This window comes from Perissodus microlepis, chromosome 3 (genome assembly GCF_051167445.1).
Source record: "Perissodus microlepis isolate ML-2025 ecotype Zambia chromosome 3, ASM5116744v1, whole genome shotgun sequence".
Taxonomy (NCBI): domain Eukaryota; kingdom Metazoa; phylum Chordata; class Actinopteri; order Cichliformes; family Cichlidae; genus Perissodus; species Perissodus microlepis.
In genome coordinates, this window is record NC_140463.1 from 25,639,151 (window position 1) to 25,656,998 (window position 17,848).

Consider the following 17,848-nt stretch of genomic DNA (forward strand, 5'->3'; position numbering starts at 1 on the left):
CTCCATCGCTATTTCCATTACTCATAGAACCAATAGCTGCAGCTATAAGACAAAACAGCAATATTAAAGGTATTACAACGTCTAATACAGAACACAAAATTCTTCTTTATAAAGATGATGTGTTATTGCTGCTTCAGGACCCCCACTCTTCTTTGCAACAATCATTCAAGGTTATGGATTTGTTTTTTGAAGTCTCCAGCTTCTCTGTAAAATTGTAAAAATCTTCTATTTTTATTCATATGTATGAATGAGGAGCATGTAGCACATTTTGTTTCACCCCATAACCTTCAAACAAGCAGTATTAAAGAGATCGGGTAAAGAGATCGGTTGTTATCGGATTACGTTGTGGAAGAGAAATTGTTTAAGCCATCTTTCCGAAGTAACAAAGAGCCGACGGATGGTCTGGATTGCAGCCATTCGAAGACCAAATATAACGTCCCAGAACACTCCAGCTCACAGGTTAGTCTGCTCCAAGCATTTCCACAAAGGTACGTCTTCTGTTGTAGTTATCATAACATAATTGTTGATGTAGGTTACAATATGTGCCGAAGGGTTGTATTGAAGCAATCAAGTGATGAATAACTGTTTTCCAGTATGTTGTTTTGATATGGTTTTTTTTATGTTGCATTATTGATTTGTTTTTCACTGAAGCAGCTAATAAAGCATAATGGAATCCAATTTTGCCTCTTTCTTGTAAGATTCTATATGAGAATGAAACAATAATGCCAGTTATAGATAAATACAAAAAATTTAATGAATTACGAAACACTAATTTTTTTTCTATTAGATCTGAAAATGTTGTGTAATACTACCACCTGAAACAACAAATAGATTGTGTTGGCCTGTACAGGAGATAAAGGGGAAAAAATTTAACAACAGCGGTGAAATGTAATAGTCCAAATCACCAAAGTAAACTGGACCTGGGCTTGTTGCAGGGGTCTGAAGTTACTAAACATTTTGTGAGTGTATGCACTACAACTTAGAACCATATAATAATAAATATGTGCGTGATGAAAGTTGGGCATCACGCTAACATCCTTACTCCACTCTGTATGCTCGTATGGGTCTGACCCTTTCACTCCTTTGATTTTTTTCCTCGTATTTGTTTTTTTGGGGTTTTTTGCCTTTTCGTCAAGTCTGTCTTTGTACGGACCTGCCGTGTTCTCCGTCATTTTGTACATAATTGTTTTTGGGGCAAATAAAACGCAGGTAGTGATTAAAACAGCAGAATTAATTATCACCAGTGCTGAAAATTCTAGCGCTTGCAGTGTTTTGATTTTGTTGCCATTCGTACCCACAATGCAATGCGCAAAAGTCACGTGGTCTGTCGATCTCCATAGATACCAAAATTTGCTGGTAGCACTTTAGTCATATTCATGGCACATTGCAGCATTTCAGTTTTGCTCAAGCAAAGCACAGGATAAATTAAAAATCATTTTTCAGTCTTTACTGTTCTTTGGCGTTACTGTATCCAAGTTCCTATACGAAGGTCTTAGTAAATGCTGTAGCTCATTATAGCCTCTGTTTGTTTATTGCAAAATAGGACCATAAGATTTTAAGCAGTAATGCACTTATTCTTGCAGCACTGGTTGTGTGTGTCGACACAACTAGATATATAAATAAATTATCTGATTCGGTGTTACACGAAAACCATGATTTGTAAATTATTACTGTTAAAATGGGTAAAACTAAACAACTGTAAACTTCATCCTTCTGCTTTTTGAGAATATTTAAAGATATTTATTGCAACTGTATTATTTTTGTTTTAGTTTTTTTTTCCTAAACTGTTTACAGTGTATTTTGTTATATTTTTATTTCAAGTTCAAAATAAAATAGTCAATCTATCAATTAATCTTTAATAATTCATAAAATGCAGTACAATACATAATTTATATGAATTCACAATAATTAATAATTGATTATTACTGAATCCAAGTAAGTAAAATAAGGGCAAAAAACAAAGCAGAACTACACACTCTCATGAAAAACAAACACAAAGGGAAGAGAAATCATTATCTAACTTAAACACATTATTGAAGAAGCCAAAGGTCTCCTGCTATGTGTGTCCTATTTAAGTATTGGTCTCGTAAAAAGAAGCGTTTTTCATTAATAAAGACAAAATAATTTGAGGCTTCTTGAATTAAAATGCAGGTTTATATTGAAATGGATCCTAACAGAATGATCTTGCTGTTGTGTCTAATATATAGACTTCAATTATAAAGTAAAGTCAAGTAAAATATAAATTTGATAGTCACTCTCTTTGCTGAGACAAACCAAACTCATCACTGTTGAAAATTCATCACAGAAAATATTTTCTAAATCCATTGAAGTTAGCACTCTTTAACAGGTTACATTTGGCTTACAACTAAATGCAGCACAACAGTAAACAAGCACAAAAAGTAGGTATACTTTATAAAAATATGGAATGAATCAATAAGGTGCTTTTTAAAGGTTTTATATAACATTAGGTCTTTTTTTTATACAGTTTTGGAAACAGACTGAACTATGGAGGACACTTCTCTTGCTTTTTGAGCCTTTTCTTTTCTGGAAGTTTCTGCCAGCTCACTTTTACGTCATCAGATGTACCTCCCAACGTCTTTTCAACCTGTGTAACAGAAGTGAGGATTTAATTGTTGCCCTGTATTTTACAGATTCTCTGGGTAAAAATTAGAAAGTTGTCTCAGTGTAAAAGTAAGCTGTGTGTTTAAAAATTTGACTGTTTAGAGAAATAAGCATGTCTGTCTGGGAATTAGGCAAGTAAATTACCTTACTTGAACAGTACAGAGAAATCTCCATCAACAAATACGAACATCTTGAAGATGAAACTTTACTCTGCATTTAAGAATTCTATACACGTTACCCATTTCAAGATGTTCTCCCTCACAACGGGGTCTGTCATGTCCACTTGGGAGTTGACATCAGCCAGATTCAGTTTCACCGAGAACTTTTTCCGTGAAGCTGGTGAGATCATAAAATTCTCTTTCATTTTAGTTCATATCTATACAGTTTATATAATTACAGTCACCACCAACATTGTCAATATTTCTAACAGTGGTGTTTATGTGGGTGTCTCAGGTTCAAAACTGGTTTGCACTCATTCTTATGTCAAACTGGGGGCATGTTCTTGTTCTATACAACTTACTGAACAACTGCATTACAGTGTAATTGATTGCAATGATGACCCGACGGGATGTGAAAGGAATGAGCTGAGAGGTGATTGAACATAACTGTAGTAAAGTCTGTGTCGATGAGTTTACGGACACTGTCACCTCCTATATCCACTTCTGTGAGGACAGCATTGTGCCATCACGCACCAGGGTGAGTTATAACAATGACAAACCCTGGTTTACTCCTAAACTCAAAAAGCTGTGGCTGGAAAAGAGAAAGGCGTTCAGAAGCGGAGACAGGGACTGCTACAGAGAGGCCAAGTACAGGTTCACTAAAGAAGTGGACATTGCTAAACATCAGCACTCTGAGAAGATGCAGCAGCAGATCTCAGAGAATGACTGGGCCTCTGTGTGGAAAGGTTTTAGGAATATCACCAACTACAAGCCTAAAACCCCCCACTCCACTGATGACTTGCTCTTGGCCAACACCCTTAACGACTTTTACTGCCGTTTTGACGAGCCATCAGGCAGCCTTCACACCTCCAACGGCCCCAACAATAGAGACACTTTGGACACTCATTCCTCCACCTCTCCCCCCTCCATAGAGCCATCACCACCATCAAACACTTCACCTACAACACCCCCCTCCTCACCCCACACAAAAGAGGATTTCACACCACCTCCTCCCACCACAACTCTTCATATTCATGAAGCAGATGTGAGGAAGCAGTTTAAGAGTCTGAATGCTCGAAAAGCTCCCGGCCCAGACGATGTGTCTCCTGCCACCCTCAGACACTGTGCAAACGAGCTGGCCCCAGTGTTTTCTGGCATTTTCAACTCCTCACTGCAGGCATGTCATGTGCCTGCCTGCTTCAAGTCCTCTACCATAATCCCTGTCCCCAAGAAACCTAGGATCACTGGACTAAATGACTACAGACCTGTGGCTCTGACATCTGTGGTCATGAAGTCATTTGAGCGCCTGGTTCTCTCCTACCTCAAGACCCTCACGGCCCCCCTCCTGGACCCCCTGCAGTTTGCATACAGAGCCAACAGGTCTGTAGCTGACGCCATCAACACGGCTCTACACTTCATCCTGCAGCATCTGGACTCCCCAGGAACCTACGCCAGGATCCTGTTTGTGGACTTCAGCTCTGCCTTCAACACCATCCTTCCAGACCATCTCCAAGGCAAGCTTTCCCAGATGAATGTGCCTGATCCCATCTGCCGGTGGATCACTGACTTCCTGACGGACAGGAAGCAGCATGTGAGGCTGGGAAAGAATGTCTCGGACTCCCGGACCATCAGCACCGGCTCCCCTCAGGGCTGTGTTCTTTCTCCTCTGCTCTTCTCCCTGTATACCAACTGCTGCACCTCCACCCACCAGTCTGTCAAGCTAATCAAGTTTGCAGATGACACCACCGTTATTGGACTCATCTCGGACGGGGATGAGTCTGCCTACAGGAGGGAGGTTGAACGTCTGGTGTCCTGGTGCAGCCACAACAACCTGGTCCTGAATGCCCAGAAGACAGTGGAGATTATTGTGGACTTCAGGAAGCACACAGCCCCACTCCCCCCCATCATCCTGACTGACACCCTCATCACCTCTGTGGACTCATTCCGCTTCCTGGGTACCACCATCACCCAGGACCTGAAGTGGGAGCCCACCATCACCTCCGTCATTAAGAAAGCCCAGCAGAGGATGTACTTCCTGAGGCAGCTGAAGAAATTCAACCTGCCAACACGGACGATGATGCAATGCTACACTGCAATCATCGAGTCCATCCTCACCTCCTCCATCACCGTGTGGTACGCTGGAGCCACTATCAGGGACAAACAGAGACTGCAGCGTGTTGTGCGCTCTGCTGAGAAGGTGATTGGCTGCAGACTCCCATCTCTGCAGGACCTATACACCACCAGGACACTGGGGCGTGCAGCTCGGATCTCAGCTGACCCTTCTCACCCTGGACACAGTCTGTTTGACCTGCTCCCCTCAGGCAGGAGGCTCCGGTCCATTCGCACCAGAACCTCTCGCCATAAGAACAGTTTCTTCCCCTCTGCTGTTGGACACATGAACAATAACCGTATGACTGTTCCCACCACTAACACATGACCCTACGCTGTGTTCACTGCATCATTCCATGTTTGGCACTGATCACCACCTGCACTCATGTATATATCATGTATATATCTATCTACTTAGCACTTTTAATTCTTATTCTTATTTTTATTTTCATGTCTATTTAAGCGTTATTTATGACAGTATGTTTGCACTGAAGCACCGCAGCAATTTCCTAATGTTGTAAACCTGCTCAACATTTGGCAATAAAACCCTTTCTGATTCTGATTCTGATTCAAAGCTGATTGTATTATTTCTCTTTCTCTGTGGATAGAGGTGCATTATAGACAAAATGATTTTCCCAATGAGATATATGATGAAGCAATGAAATAGTTATAATTAGTATTTTTAACATTCTGTGGATGATCCAAAATTTTTCTCACCTGAACAGATGACAGTAGCGCTCTGACCATGTTCACATCTTTTTATTCCAAATCCACTGTGTTTACACTCAGTTAGAGAACTTTCATTTCCTGAGCAGGTGACATTATCAAGCCAAATCTGTCTAGTTCCTGGACCAAACTGAGCAGATTGAGGAGCCTTTACTGCCGACCCACAGTTCAGCTCTCTGCAAACCACCGTGGCATCATTTAAGTCCCAGCCATCAACACAGACTGTTCCCCAGATGTTATTGTAGTAAACTTCAACTCTGCCAGAACATCGAGTCGATCCAGACCCAGTTAATCTGACTGGACCTGTGAGGCAAAAAGATATGAAGAGTATTTTGAAATATTCCTTAAAGTAAAAAAGAGAAAAATTTCATGTATGATGCACAAGAACAGACTGACTTGCCCTGTATTGAATATCTAAAATTTCTCACCTGAACAGATAACACCTGCGTCATTGCCATGTCCATAGATGTATGTTCCCCATCCACTGTTTTGACACTCAGCCAGAGAGCTTTCACTTCCTGAACAGGCAACATTATCAAGCCAAATCTGTCCAGTTCCTGCACCAAAGTAAGAAAACCGAGGAGCCTGTAGTGGCGGTCCACAGTTTAACTGTCTACAAACCACCGCAGCATCATTTAAGTCCCAGTTAAAATCAGAGACTGTTCTCCAGATGTTATTGTGATAGATTTCAACTCTTCCAGAGCATCGAGATGATCCAGAGCCAAGTAATCTGATCGGACCTATGAGACATAAGATTTGATCAATATTGGAATTTGTTCCTAATAAATAAATATTGATTTTTTTATTGTATGAGACACAAGGACAGATTACATTTCAATGTCTTTATTATCTAAATGTTATCTCACCTGAACAGATGACACCAGCATCTTTATCATGTCCACACTTTTTTGATCCAAATGCACTATGCTGACAGTCAGTTAGAGAATTTTCATTTCCTGAACAGGTCACATTGTCAAACCAAATCTGTCCAGTTCCTGCACCAAAGTGAGCTGATGGAGGAGCCTGAAGTGCCGGTCCACAGTTTAACTGCCTGCAAATCACCGCAGCATCGTTTAAGTCCCAGTAATCATCACAGACTGTTCCCCAGCTGTTATTGTGATAGATTTCAACTCTTCCAGAGCATCGAGTCGATCCAGATCCAACTAATCTGATTGGACCTGTCAGGAAAAATAATGAAGAACATTCTGAGATTGTTAATATTATTCTTCCTTACATTAACAAAAGTATTTCAGACACAACATCCAAGAACAAAGTGATCTTCAATCTCTTGAGTATCTGGAAGTTATCTCACCTGAACAAATGACACCAGCAGTCTGATAATATCCACAGGTGTATGTTCCAAATCCAAGATGTTGACACTGAGTTAGAGAACTTTCATTTCCTGAACAGGTCACATTATCAAGCCAAATCTGTTGACCTACTGCCCCAAAGTAAGCTGATCGAGGAGCCTGTAGTGCCGTCCCACAGTTTAACTCTCTGCACACCACCTCTGCATCATTTAAGTCCCAGCCATTGTCACAGACTGTTCCCCAGGTGTTGCCATAATAGAATTCAACTCTTCCAGAGCATCGAGTCGATCCAGACCCAACTAACCGGACTGGACCTGCCAGGCAATAGAAGTTATTTATATTTCAATTCCTCTTTGCACTAGAAAAACCCCAACACTTATAAATTTATAAAGCACTTTTAAAAACAACAGCAGGGCTGAACAAATGCTGTGAAAACATTTAATGTATGACAGACTAGACCAGGCTGACCAACAATAACATGAGTATCTAAAATGTTTCTCACCTGAACAGATGACACCAGCATCTTGTTGATGTCCACAGTTGTTTGTTCCAAATCCACTGTGTTTACACTCAATTAAAGAACCTTCATACCATGAACAGCCCATGTTATCAAGCCAAATCTGTCCAGTTCCTGCACCAAAGTAAGCTGATCGAGGAGCCTGTAGTGCTGTCCCACAGTTTAACTGTCTGCAAACCACCTGAGCATCATTTACATCCCAGCCATTATCACAGACTGTTCCCCAGCTGTTATTGTGATAAACTTCAACTCTACCAGAACATCGAGTTGATCCAGATCCAACTACTCTAACTGTACCTATCAGGCAAAGAAGTTGAAAAAGTATTTCATATATGACACACAATACCAGACTAATCTGCAATGGCTACAATTTTTCTCACCTGAACAGATCACACCCGCATCCTGACCATGTCCACAGCTGTTTGATCCAAATCCACTGTGTTGGCACTGAGTCAGAGAACTTTCATTTCCTGAACAGGTCACATTATCAAGCCAAATCTGTCCAGTTCCTGCACCAAAGCGAGCTGATCGAGGAGCCTGCAGTGCTGTCCCACAGTTTAACTGTCTGCAAACAACCTGAGAATCATTTAAGTCCCAGTTATCATCACAGACTGTTCCCCAGGTGTTACTGTGATAAATTTCAACTCTGCCAGAGCATCGAGTCGATCCAGACCCGGCTAATCTGACCAGACCTATTTGGCAAAAATGAAGAAAAAAAAAACATCTTTAAAATGTTGGTTAAATTACATAAAAATAAAGATTTTGTAGATGATACAAAGGAACAGACAGACTTTCATTTTCTTTAGCTTATAATTTTTTTTGCACCTGAACAGAAGACACCAGCATCTTGTTGATGTCCACAGTTATTTGTTCCAAATCCACTGTGTTGACACTCTGTTAAAGAATTTTCATTTCCTGAACAGGCCATATACGAAAACCAAATCTGTCCAGTTCCTGCACCAAAGTAAGCTGATGGAAGAGCCTGTAGTGCTGTCCCACAGTTTAACTGTCTGCAAACCACCTGAGCATCATTTACATCCCAGCCATTATCACAGACTGTTCCCCAGATGTTATTGTAAAAAACTTCAACTCTGCCAGAACATCGAGTCAATCCAGATCCAGTTAATCTGATGGGAACACCTGAAAACAAAACAGGGAACATTCATTGTAAATGGTATTATGTTTAATTTTCATGACTAGTTAACTATGTTCAACATATATTCTAAAAAGTCTTAGCGTGCCATCACACATCCCATTTTTCTATTGCCCATCTATCATCATTATTAACCCTGTTTTCTTCTCGTAGTAATTCCTAATGCTGTTTGGATGCAAATGGCTCTCCTACATGCATGTAAACTGAGCACGGGGAGCATGTGGGTCTCTCCTTCTTGCTTTCTCCCTCACCACCATAACCTTTGCTACTAGTTTTCAGTTGCTTCTAGCAGATATGTTTAATTATTACTATTATTATTACTTACTCAAATAATCATTCTTATAAACAAGAATCTTTCCTGCTCTTTTTCCATTGTTGAAGGAAAAGAGCAGGTAAAATTGAAGGAAATTTGAAATTGCTGACTAAGGATGAAGGTATATTTGGTAAGAGTCATGTTGCTGTGATGACACTCGGTTGCATCAAACTGATATTGAATCAGTGTGCAGTTTTACTAAAACAATGATGGACTCTGTAGTTTTCTCTCGTCCTTTGCCCTATCAGCCAGATGTGACATGTAAGCCAATGTTCTTCTTAAACTGCTGACTGACTCAGGGTTGTCCACAGAATGATGTGGGATTCTTAGGTAATATAAACAATTCTGGGGAAATCCTGGTCCTGTTCAAAAAACTGGCATCCATCCCACTTAAGATGTAGGAATTTATTAAACACCCGAAAACATCATGAAGGAGAGTTACAGTCCTATTTGCCTCCTTGCATCTTCCATCCACCAAAGACCTTATTCTCATTGATCAGGGATGGCCATCTCCAGGCCTCGAGAGGCGGTGTCCTGCAGGTTTTAGATGTCCTTGATCCAACACAGCTGATTAAAATAGGTAAATTACTTCCTCAATTTGTCTTGAAGTTCTCCAGAGGCCTGGTAGTGAACTAATCATTTGATTCAAGTGTTTTGACTCAGGGTGAGATCTAAAACCTGCAGGACACCGGCTCTCGATGTCTGGAGTTGGCTTTTCTTCCTTGTTAGTAAATAAATTAATTGTTGATCAAGATAGTGATTTATTCTGCCTGACAGACACCTGGTTGGAGCTAGATGAATATGTTAGTTTATATGAGCCATACTGCCAGAAAACTCAAAGCACAGGCCGGGGAGGTTGAGTGGCAGCAGTCTTTCACTTCCACATATTATTCAACCATAGACCCAGACAGAGTTTCAATTAAACATATGACTCTTGGCCCTGTCCACTTAATTGGAAAACTCAAAAAAACAGCTTTATTTGTTTTAATCCATCATCTACCAGACCATTATAGTTTCTATCTGAATTATCTAGCTGACTTTTGTATTTGTTGCTCAGTACAGATTAAATAATTATGACAGGTGATTTTAACATTCATGTACTTGGTGAAAACAACAGCCCCAATAATTAATTTATTATTAGACTCAGTTGGCTTCTCTCACTTTGGATCTTGTCCCGAAATATTGGTCAGAAACCAAGCATTTAACAATATTCCCTGAAAACCCTCTTTTGTCTGATCATTTACCAACATTTAAATTTACAATGAAGTACACAGCAGTGGTGGTTAAATTTTTGTTATCGTAGGTGTAATGCTGAAAGTCCTGTAAGTTTAAGGCAGTGATTCATCCACTTTTATCTTCTTCAATGCTACCTGCCGGTTACCTAAACCTTTCTCCTTCAGAGGTCAGTTATTCCATTAATAGTGCTATTTTTTGTGCTATAAAAAAGCAAGGATATCTTGAAGTTTACACAGCAACATTCTCACCTCAAAATATCTTAAAAGTTTATTTTGTGATCTAGAAAGAGTAATATTTCAAACTCCGCCACTCTGCGTTCCTCTGCAACTGCCTCGTTTGAGTTTCGGATGAAATGCATTCTGGGATATTTGCCTGGGTTTGGCTATAGTAGCTAGCAAGCTGATTGAAGACCAAAAAAACCAATCAGAATTTTTGCATCCAAGTCTCTCACTGGTTGGTTTTGTGGCACAAATATAACGGTGTACAGAAAGAGTTGAACGCGCAGGGGCAGAGACGTTGAGAGCGCAAGCAACACATTGCCAGCGGGTCCACAGAGATCTTAGCAAGAGCAAATGCAAAAACTGAGCGAGAGGGGCTGTTATTGTGTGTTTATGTGGATAATAGCAAACACTGAAATACATTTTTTGCACGCAGCAATGAATTTTGCTTGCACAAATTTAGGTTTTCTTCACTCAAAATAAATTTCTCCTCAAAATGCAACACTTGCACCTGCAATTTTTTTTTACGTGCGCTCAATTTTTTTTTTACGTGCGCTCAGAATAGTGGCACAAAAATAACACCATACCCATCGAAGTGGGATTGTTGTGTGACTTCCTGCTAGTTCCCCAGCAAGCCAGTAAGTGTTAGGCTGTGTCCCAATTCAGGGTCTGCACGCTTGAAGTACGCATTTTAAGTGTAATTACGTCACCACCACGCGACGACGGCTGTCCCAATTCGAAGTGTACTTCAAATGCATACTCCAAATGCGCCGTCGATTTCCCCAAATATCAACTGTGGTCCAGTGCACGCTTCATGGTCCCATTTACCCCAAAATTCATAGCGCAGCGGTGGGTGTGGATAATTTTGCCGCAAAATACGGCAGAAAGGAGCGGCCGAAGAGTGAACTGTCAAAAGTAAGTACTGAATATGATGTCACTTATTTATGTGCAAATGTTTAATAATGAAGAACATTAAAACATTACTGTTGGCCACATGTCGGCAAAGTTGTGTGACATTAGTGATGTCTGTACTTTCAGCGTTAACTTGGTTGTAAAGCCAACCAAGTTAACGCTGAAATACATATATCTCATAATAATCTGACAATACTATAATATTGGCCATATTATATTTACATTACCACAGTGAGATGATTTTAGTCTCATGAACAACATTAGCTAATTGTTATTTACTAACTAATCTTAAATGACTGTTCAGTACAGAAATGAAGCCCAACAATCATGTTTTACAGTCCCGTGGTCTCAGCCTCAGATACTCAACTAATCACAGTGATGTCATGACAAAAATGAATGACCAACAAAACATTTTTTTCTCCTTCATTTCTGTCAAACAAAGCTGTATGTAACGTTTCTCGCGGTTAGTATCATGGTTGCTAGGCAACCTGAACAGCGCAACAAAGCCTAGACCGTCCCATTTCACAGGCTTCTCACTTCCGCACTTCTCGTACTTATAGTACGCACCGTACGTAGTACGCGTAGTGTGCGTACTTCAAGCGTGCAGACCCTGAATTGGGACACAGCCTTAGGCTGCCACGATTGTGGAGTTTACTAATGGCTGCTTCTGTGTTTTTCCCAGGAGGATTGCAGGAACTAGAGGACAATCAGCTCAAGGAGTGGAGACACGGAGCACTGGGATGGAGAGAATACACAGAGCAGGAGTCTGGAATGCACTGAGGATTTGTTTTTGGATTATTATTTACTGCATCTTGAGAGAGCTGATTGTAAAAGCGAAGCTCTCAATTTACTAGTCGATCTACGTCCCTACCCTCACCTATGGTCACGAGCTGTGGGTAGTGACCAAAAGAACGAGATCGCGGATACAAGCGGCAGATATGAGCTTCCTCCGAAGGGTGTCTGGCCTCTCCCTTAGAGATAGGGTGAGAAGTTCGGCCATCCGGGAGGGGCTCAGAGTAGAGCCGCTGCTTCTCCACATCGAAAGGAGCCAGCTGAGGTGGTTCGGGTATCTGACAAGGATGCCTCCTGGGCGCCTCCTGGGTGAGGTGTTCTGGTCATGTCCCACCGGGAGGAGGCCCCGGAGCAGACCCAGGACACCCTGGAGAGATTATATCTCTCGGCTTGCCTGGGAACGCCTCAGTGTTCCCCCGGATAAGCTAGAGGAGGTGGCTGGGGAGAGGGAGGTCTGGACTTCTCTGCTTGGGCTGCTGCCCACACGACCCGGCCCCGGATAAAGCGGAAGAAGATGGATGGATGGATGGATGGATTGATGGCATCTTGATGCATGCTCAATCATCCTGGTAAGTAAATCCCCAAAAGTTGATTCTGTTCATCTGGACGTAGTGTTTTGTGGGAGAAACATTTCGTCACTCATCCAAGTGACTTCTTCAGTCTCAGCTGACTGCAGGTTTCCCTAATCTTATAAACAGTACATTTGCATAATGAGTGAAACTATGCAAATGCACTGTCCACTAAAATTCCACTAAAAATCAAGAATGTGGGATACTGTTTGTCTGTGATTTGGAGAGCCCAGCATGTGCTCCCGACGCAGGGGAACAAATTCCACCGGGGACACCCACCCCGACACGACACATGGCCAAACAGTTTCAAGGTTCCAAAAATACTATGAAAAATACTTTTTCTTCGTAATTTTTTTAAGTTTTGTATAGAAATTACACAAAACTCAGAGCATGGAGTCGATCCAGATCCAACTAATCTCATCGGGCCTGTCAGGAAAAATAATGAAGAACATTCTGAGATTGTTAATATTATTCTTCCTTACATTAACAAAAGTATTTCAGACACAACATCCAAGAACAAAGTGATCTTCAATCTCTTGAGTATCTGGAAGTTATCTCACCTGAACAAATGACACCAGCAGTCTGATAATATCCACAGGTGTATGTTCCAAATCCAAGATGTTGACACTGAGTTAGAGAACTTTCATTTCCTGAACAGGTCACATTATCAAGCCAAATCTGTTGACCTACTGCCCCAAAGTAAGCTGATCGAGGAGCCTGTAGTGCCGTCCCACAGTTTAACTCTCTGCACACCACCTCTGCATCATTTAAGTCCCAGCCATTGTCACAGACTGTTCCCCAGGTGTTGCCATAATAGAATTCAACTCTTCCAGAGCATCGAGTCGATCCAGACCCAACTAACCGGACTGGACCTGCCAGGCAATAGAAGTTATTTATATTTCAATTCCTCTTTGCACTAGAAAAACCCCAACACTTATAAATTTATAAAGCACTTTTAAAAACAACAGCAGGGCTGAACAAATGCTGTGAAAACATTTAATGTATGACAGACTAGACCAGGCTGACCAACAATAACATGAGTATCTAAAATGTTTCTCACCTGAACAGATGACACCAGCATCTTGTTGATGTCCACAGTTGTTTGTTCCAAATCCACTGTGTTTACACTCAATTAAAGAACCTTCATACCATGAACAGCCCATGTTATCAAGCCAAATCTGTCCAGTTCCTGCACCAAAGTAAGCTGATCGAGGAGCCTGTAGTGCTGTGCCACAGTTTAACTGTCTGCAAACCACCTGAGCATCATTTACATCCCAGCCATTATCACAGACTGTTCCCCAGCTGTTATTGTGATAAACTTCAACTCTACCAGAACATCGAGTTGATCCAGATCCAACTACTCTAACTGTACCTATCAGGCAAAGAAGTTGAAAAAGTATTTCATATATGACACACAATACCAGACTAATCTGCAATGGCTACAATTTTTCTCACCTGAACAGATCACACCCGCATCCTGACCATGTCCACAGCTGTTTGATCCAAATCCACTGTGTTGGCACTGAGTCAGAGAACTTTCATTTCCTGAACAGGTCACATTATCAAGCCAAATCTGTCCAGTTCCTGCACCAAAGCGAGCTGATCGAGGAGCCTGCAGTGCTGTCCCACAGTTTAACTGTCTGCAAACAACCTGAGAATCATTTAAGTCCCAGTTATCATCACAGACTGTTCCCCAGGTGTTACTGTGATAAATTTCAACTCTGCCAGAGCATCGAGTCGATCCAGACCCGGCTAATCTGACCAGACCTATTTGGCAAAAATGAAGAAAAAAAAAACATCTTTAAAATGTTGGTTAAATTACATAAAAATAAAGATTTTGTAGATGATACAAAGGAACAGACAGACTTTCATTTTCTTTAGTTTATAAATTTTTTTTGCACCTGAACAGAAGACACCAGCATCTTGTTGATGTCCACAGTTATTTGTTCCAAATCCACTGTGTTGACACTCTGTTAAAGAATTTTCATTTCCTGAACAGGTCATATACGAAAACCAAATCTGTCCAGTTCCTGCACCAAAGTAAGCTGATGGAAGAGCCTGTAGTGCTGTCCCACAGTTTAACTGTCTGCAAACCACCTGAGCATCATTTACATCCCAGCCATTATCACAGACTGTTCCCCAGATGTTATTGTAAAAAACTTCAACTCTGCCAGAACATCGAGTCAATCCAGATCCAGTTAATCTGATGGGAACACCTGAAAACAAAACAGGGAACATTGATTGTAAATGGTATTATGTTTAATTTTCATGACTAGTTAACTATGTTCAACATATATTCTAAAAAGTCTTAGCGTGCCATCACACATCCCATTTTTCTATTGCCCATCTATCATCATTATTAACCCTGTTTTCTTCTCGTAGTAATTCCTAATGCTGTTTGGATGCAAATGGCTCTCCTACATGCATGTAAACTGAGCACGAGGAGCATGTGGGTCTCTCCTTCTTGCTTTCTCCCTCACCACCATAACCTTTGCTACTAGTTTTCAGTTGCTTCTAGCAGATATGTTTAATTATTACTATTATTATTACTTACTCAAATAATCATTCTTATAAACAAGAATCTTTCCTGCTCTTTTTCCATTGTTGAAGGAAAAGAGCAGGTAAAATTGAAGGAAATTTGAAATTGCTGACTAAGGATGAAGGTATATTTGGTAAGAGTCATGTTGCTGTGATGACACTCGGTTGCATCAAACTGATATTGAATCAGTGTGCAGTTTTACTAAAACAATGATGGACTCTGTAGTTTTCTCTCGTCCTTTGCCCTATCAGCCAGATGTGACATGTAAGCCAATGTTCTTCTTAAACTGCTGACTGACTCAGGGTTGTCCACAGAATGATGTGGGATTCTTAGGTAATATAAACAATTCTGGGGAAATCCTGGTCCTGTTCAAAAAACTGGCATCCATCCCACTTAAGATGTAGGAATTTATTAAACACCCGAAAACATCATGAAGGAGAGTTACAGTCCTATTTGCCTCCTTGCATCTTCCATCCACCAAAGACCTTATTCTCATTGATCAGGGATGGCCATCTCCAGGCCTCGAGAGGCGGTGTCCTGCAGGTTTTAGATGTCCTTGATCCAACACAGCTGATTAAAATAGGTAAATTACTTCCTCAATTTGTCTTGAAGTTCTCCAGAGGCCTGGTAGTGAACTAATCATTTGATTCAAGTGTTTTGACTCAGGGTGAGATCTAAAACCTGCAGGACACCGGCTCTCGATGTCTGGAGTTGGCTTTTCTTCCTTGTTAGTAAATAAATTAATTGTTGATCAAGATAGTGATTTATTCTGCCTGACAGACACCTGGTTGGAGCTAGATGAATATGTTAGTTTATATGAGCCATACTGCCAGAAAACTCAAAGCACAGGCCGGGGAGGTTGAGTGGCAGCAGTCTTTCACTTCCACATATTATTCAACCATAGACCCAGACAGAGTTTCAATTAAACATATGACTCTTGGCCCTGTCCACTTAATTGGAAAACTCAAAAAAACAGCTTTATTTGTTTTAATCCATCATCTACCAGACCATTATAGTTTCTATCTGAATTATCTAGCTGACTTTTGTATTTGTTGCTCAGTACAGATTAAATAATTATGACAGGTGATTTTAACATTCATGTACTTGGTGAAAACAACAGCCCCAATAATTAATTTATTATTAGACTCAGTTGGCTTCTCTCACTTTGGATCTTGTCCCGAAATATTGGTCAGAAACCAAGCATTTAACAATATTCCCTGAAAACCCTCTTTTGTCTGATCATTTACCAACATTTAAATTTACAATGAAGTACACAGCAGTGGTGGTTAAATTTTTGTTATCGTAGGTGTAATGCTGAAAGTCCTGTAAGTTTAAGGCAGTGATTCATCCACTTTTATCTTCTTCAATGCTACCTGCCGGTTACCTAAACCTTTCTCCTTCAGAGGTCAGTTATTCCATTAATAGTGCTATTTTTTGTGCTATAAAAAAGCAAGGATATCTTGAAGTTTACACAGCAACATTCTCACCTCAAAATATCTTAAAAGTTTATTTTGTGATCTAGAAAGAGTAATATTTCAAACTCCGCCACTCTGCGTTCCTCTGCAACTGCCTCGTTTGAGTTTCGGATGAAATGCATTCTGGGATATTTGCCTGGGTTTGGCTATAGTAGCTAGCAAGCTGATTGAAGACCAAAAAAACCAATCAGAATTTTTGCATCCAAGTCTCTCACTGGTTGGTTTTGTGGCACAAATATAACGGTGTACAGAAAGAGTTGAACGCGCAGGGGCAGAGACGTTGAGAGCGCAAGCAACACATTGCCAGCGGGTCCACAGAGATCTTAGCAAGAGCAAATGCAAAAACTGAGCGAGAGGGGCTGTTATTGTGTGTTTATATGGATAATAGCAAACACTGAAATACATTTTTTGCACGCAGCAATGAATTTTGCTTGCACAAATTTAGGTTTTCTTCACTCAAAATAAATTTCTCCTCAAAATGCAACACTTGCACCTGCAATTTTTTTTTACGTGCGCTCAATTTTTTTTTTACGTGCGCTCAGAATAGTGGCACAAAAATAACACCATACCCATCGAAGTGGGATTGTTGTGTGACTTCCTGCTAGTTCCCCAGCAAGCCAGTAAGTGTTAGGCTGTGTCCCAATTCAGGGTCTGCACGCTTGAAGTACGCATTTTAAGTGTAATTACGTCACCACCACGCGACGACGGCTGTCCCAATTCGAAGTGTACTTCAAATGCATACTCCAAATGCGCCGTCGATTTCCCCAAATATCAACTGTGGTCCAGTGCACGCTTCATGGTCCCATTTACCCCAAAATTCATAGCGCAGCGGTGGGTGTGGATAATTTTGCCGCAAAATACGGCAGAAAGGAGCGGCCGAAGAGTGAACTGTCAAAAGTAAGTACTGAATATGATGTCACTTATTTATGTGCAAATGTTTAATAATGAAGAACATTAAAACATTACTGTTGGCCACATGTCGGCAAAGTTGTGTGACATTAGTGATGTCTGTACTTTCAGCGTTAACTTGGTTGTAAAGCCAACCAAGTTAACGCTGAAATACATATATCTCATAATAATCTGACAATACTATAATATTGGCCATATTATATTTACATTACCACAGTGAGATGATTTTAGTCTCATGAACAACATTAGCTAATTGTTATTTACTAACTAATCTTAAATGACTGTTCAGT

The 17,848-nt window shown here is 40.7% G+C and overlaps 1 protein-coding gene across 1 annotated transcript in view; it reads right to left on the reverse strand.

The window, feature by feature from the left end:
• Positions 1 to 1,879: 1,879 nt before the first annotated feature.
• LOC146390716 (scavenger receptor cysteine-rich type 1 protein M160-like) overlaps positions 1,880 to 17,848 on the reverse strand; it is a 33,477-nt gene continuing 17,508 nt past the window's right edge. Inside the window, 13 exon segments of the mRNA XM_084923700.1 lie at positions 1,880 to 2,605; positions 2,861 to 2,958; positions 5,607 to 5,918; positions 6,044 to 6,355; positions 6,482 to 6,793; positions 6,928 to 7,239; positions 7,428 to 7,739; positions 7,823 to 8,134; positions 8,268 to 8,582; positions 13,196 to 13,507; positions 13,696 to 14,007; positions 14,091 to 14,402; positions 14,537 to 14,851. Of these exon segments, the coding sequence (XP_084779826.1) occupies positions 2,504 to 2,605; positions 2,861 to 2,958; positions 5,607 to 5,918; positions 6,044 to 6,355; positions 6,482 to 6,793; positions 6,928 to 7,239; positions 7,428 to 7,739; positions 7,823 to 8,134; positions 8,268 to 8,582; positions 13,196 to 13,507; positions 13,696 to 14,007; positions 14,091 to 14,402; positions 14,537 to 14,851 (3,638 nt within the window). The 3' untranslated portion in view covers positions 1,880 to 2,503.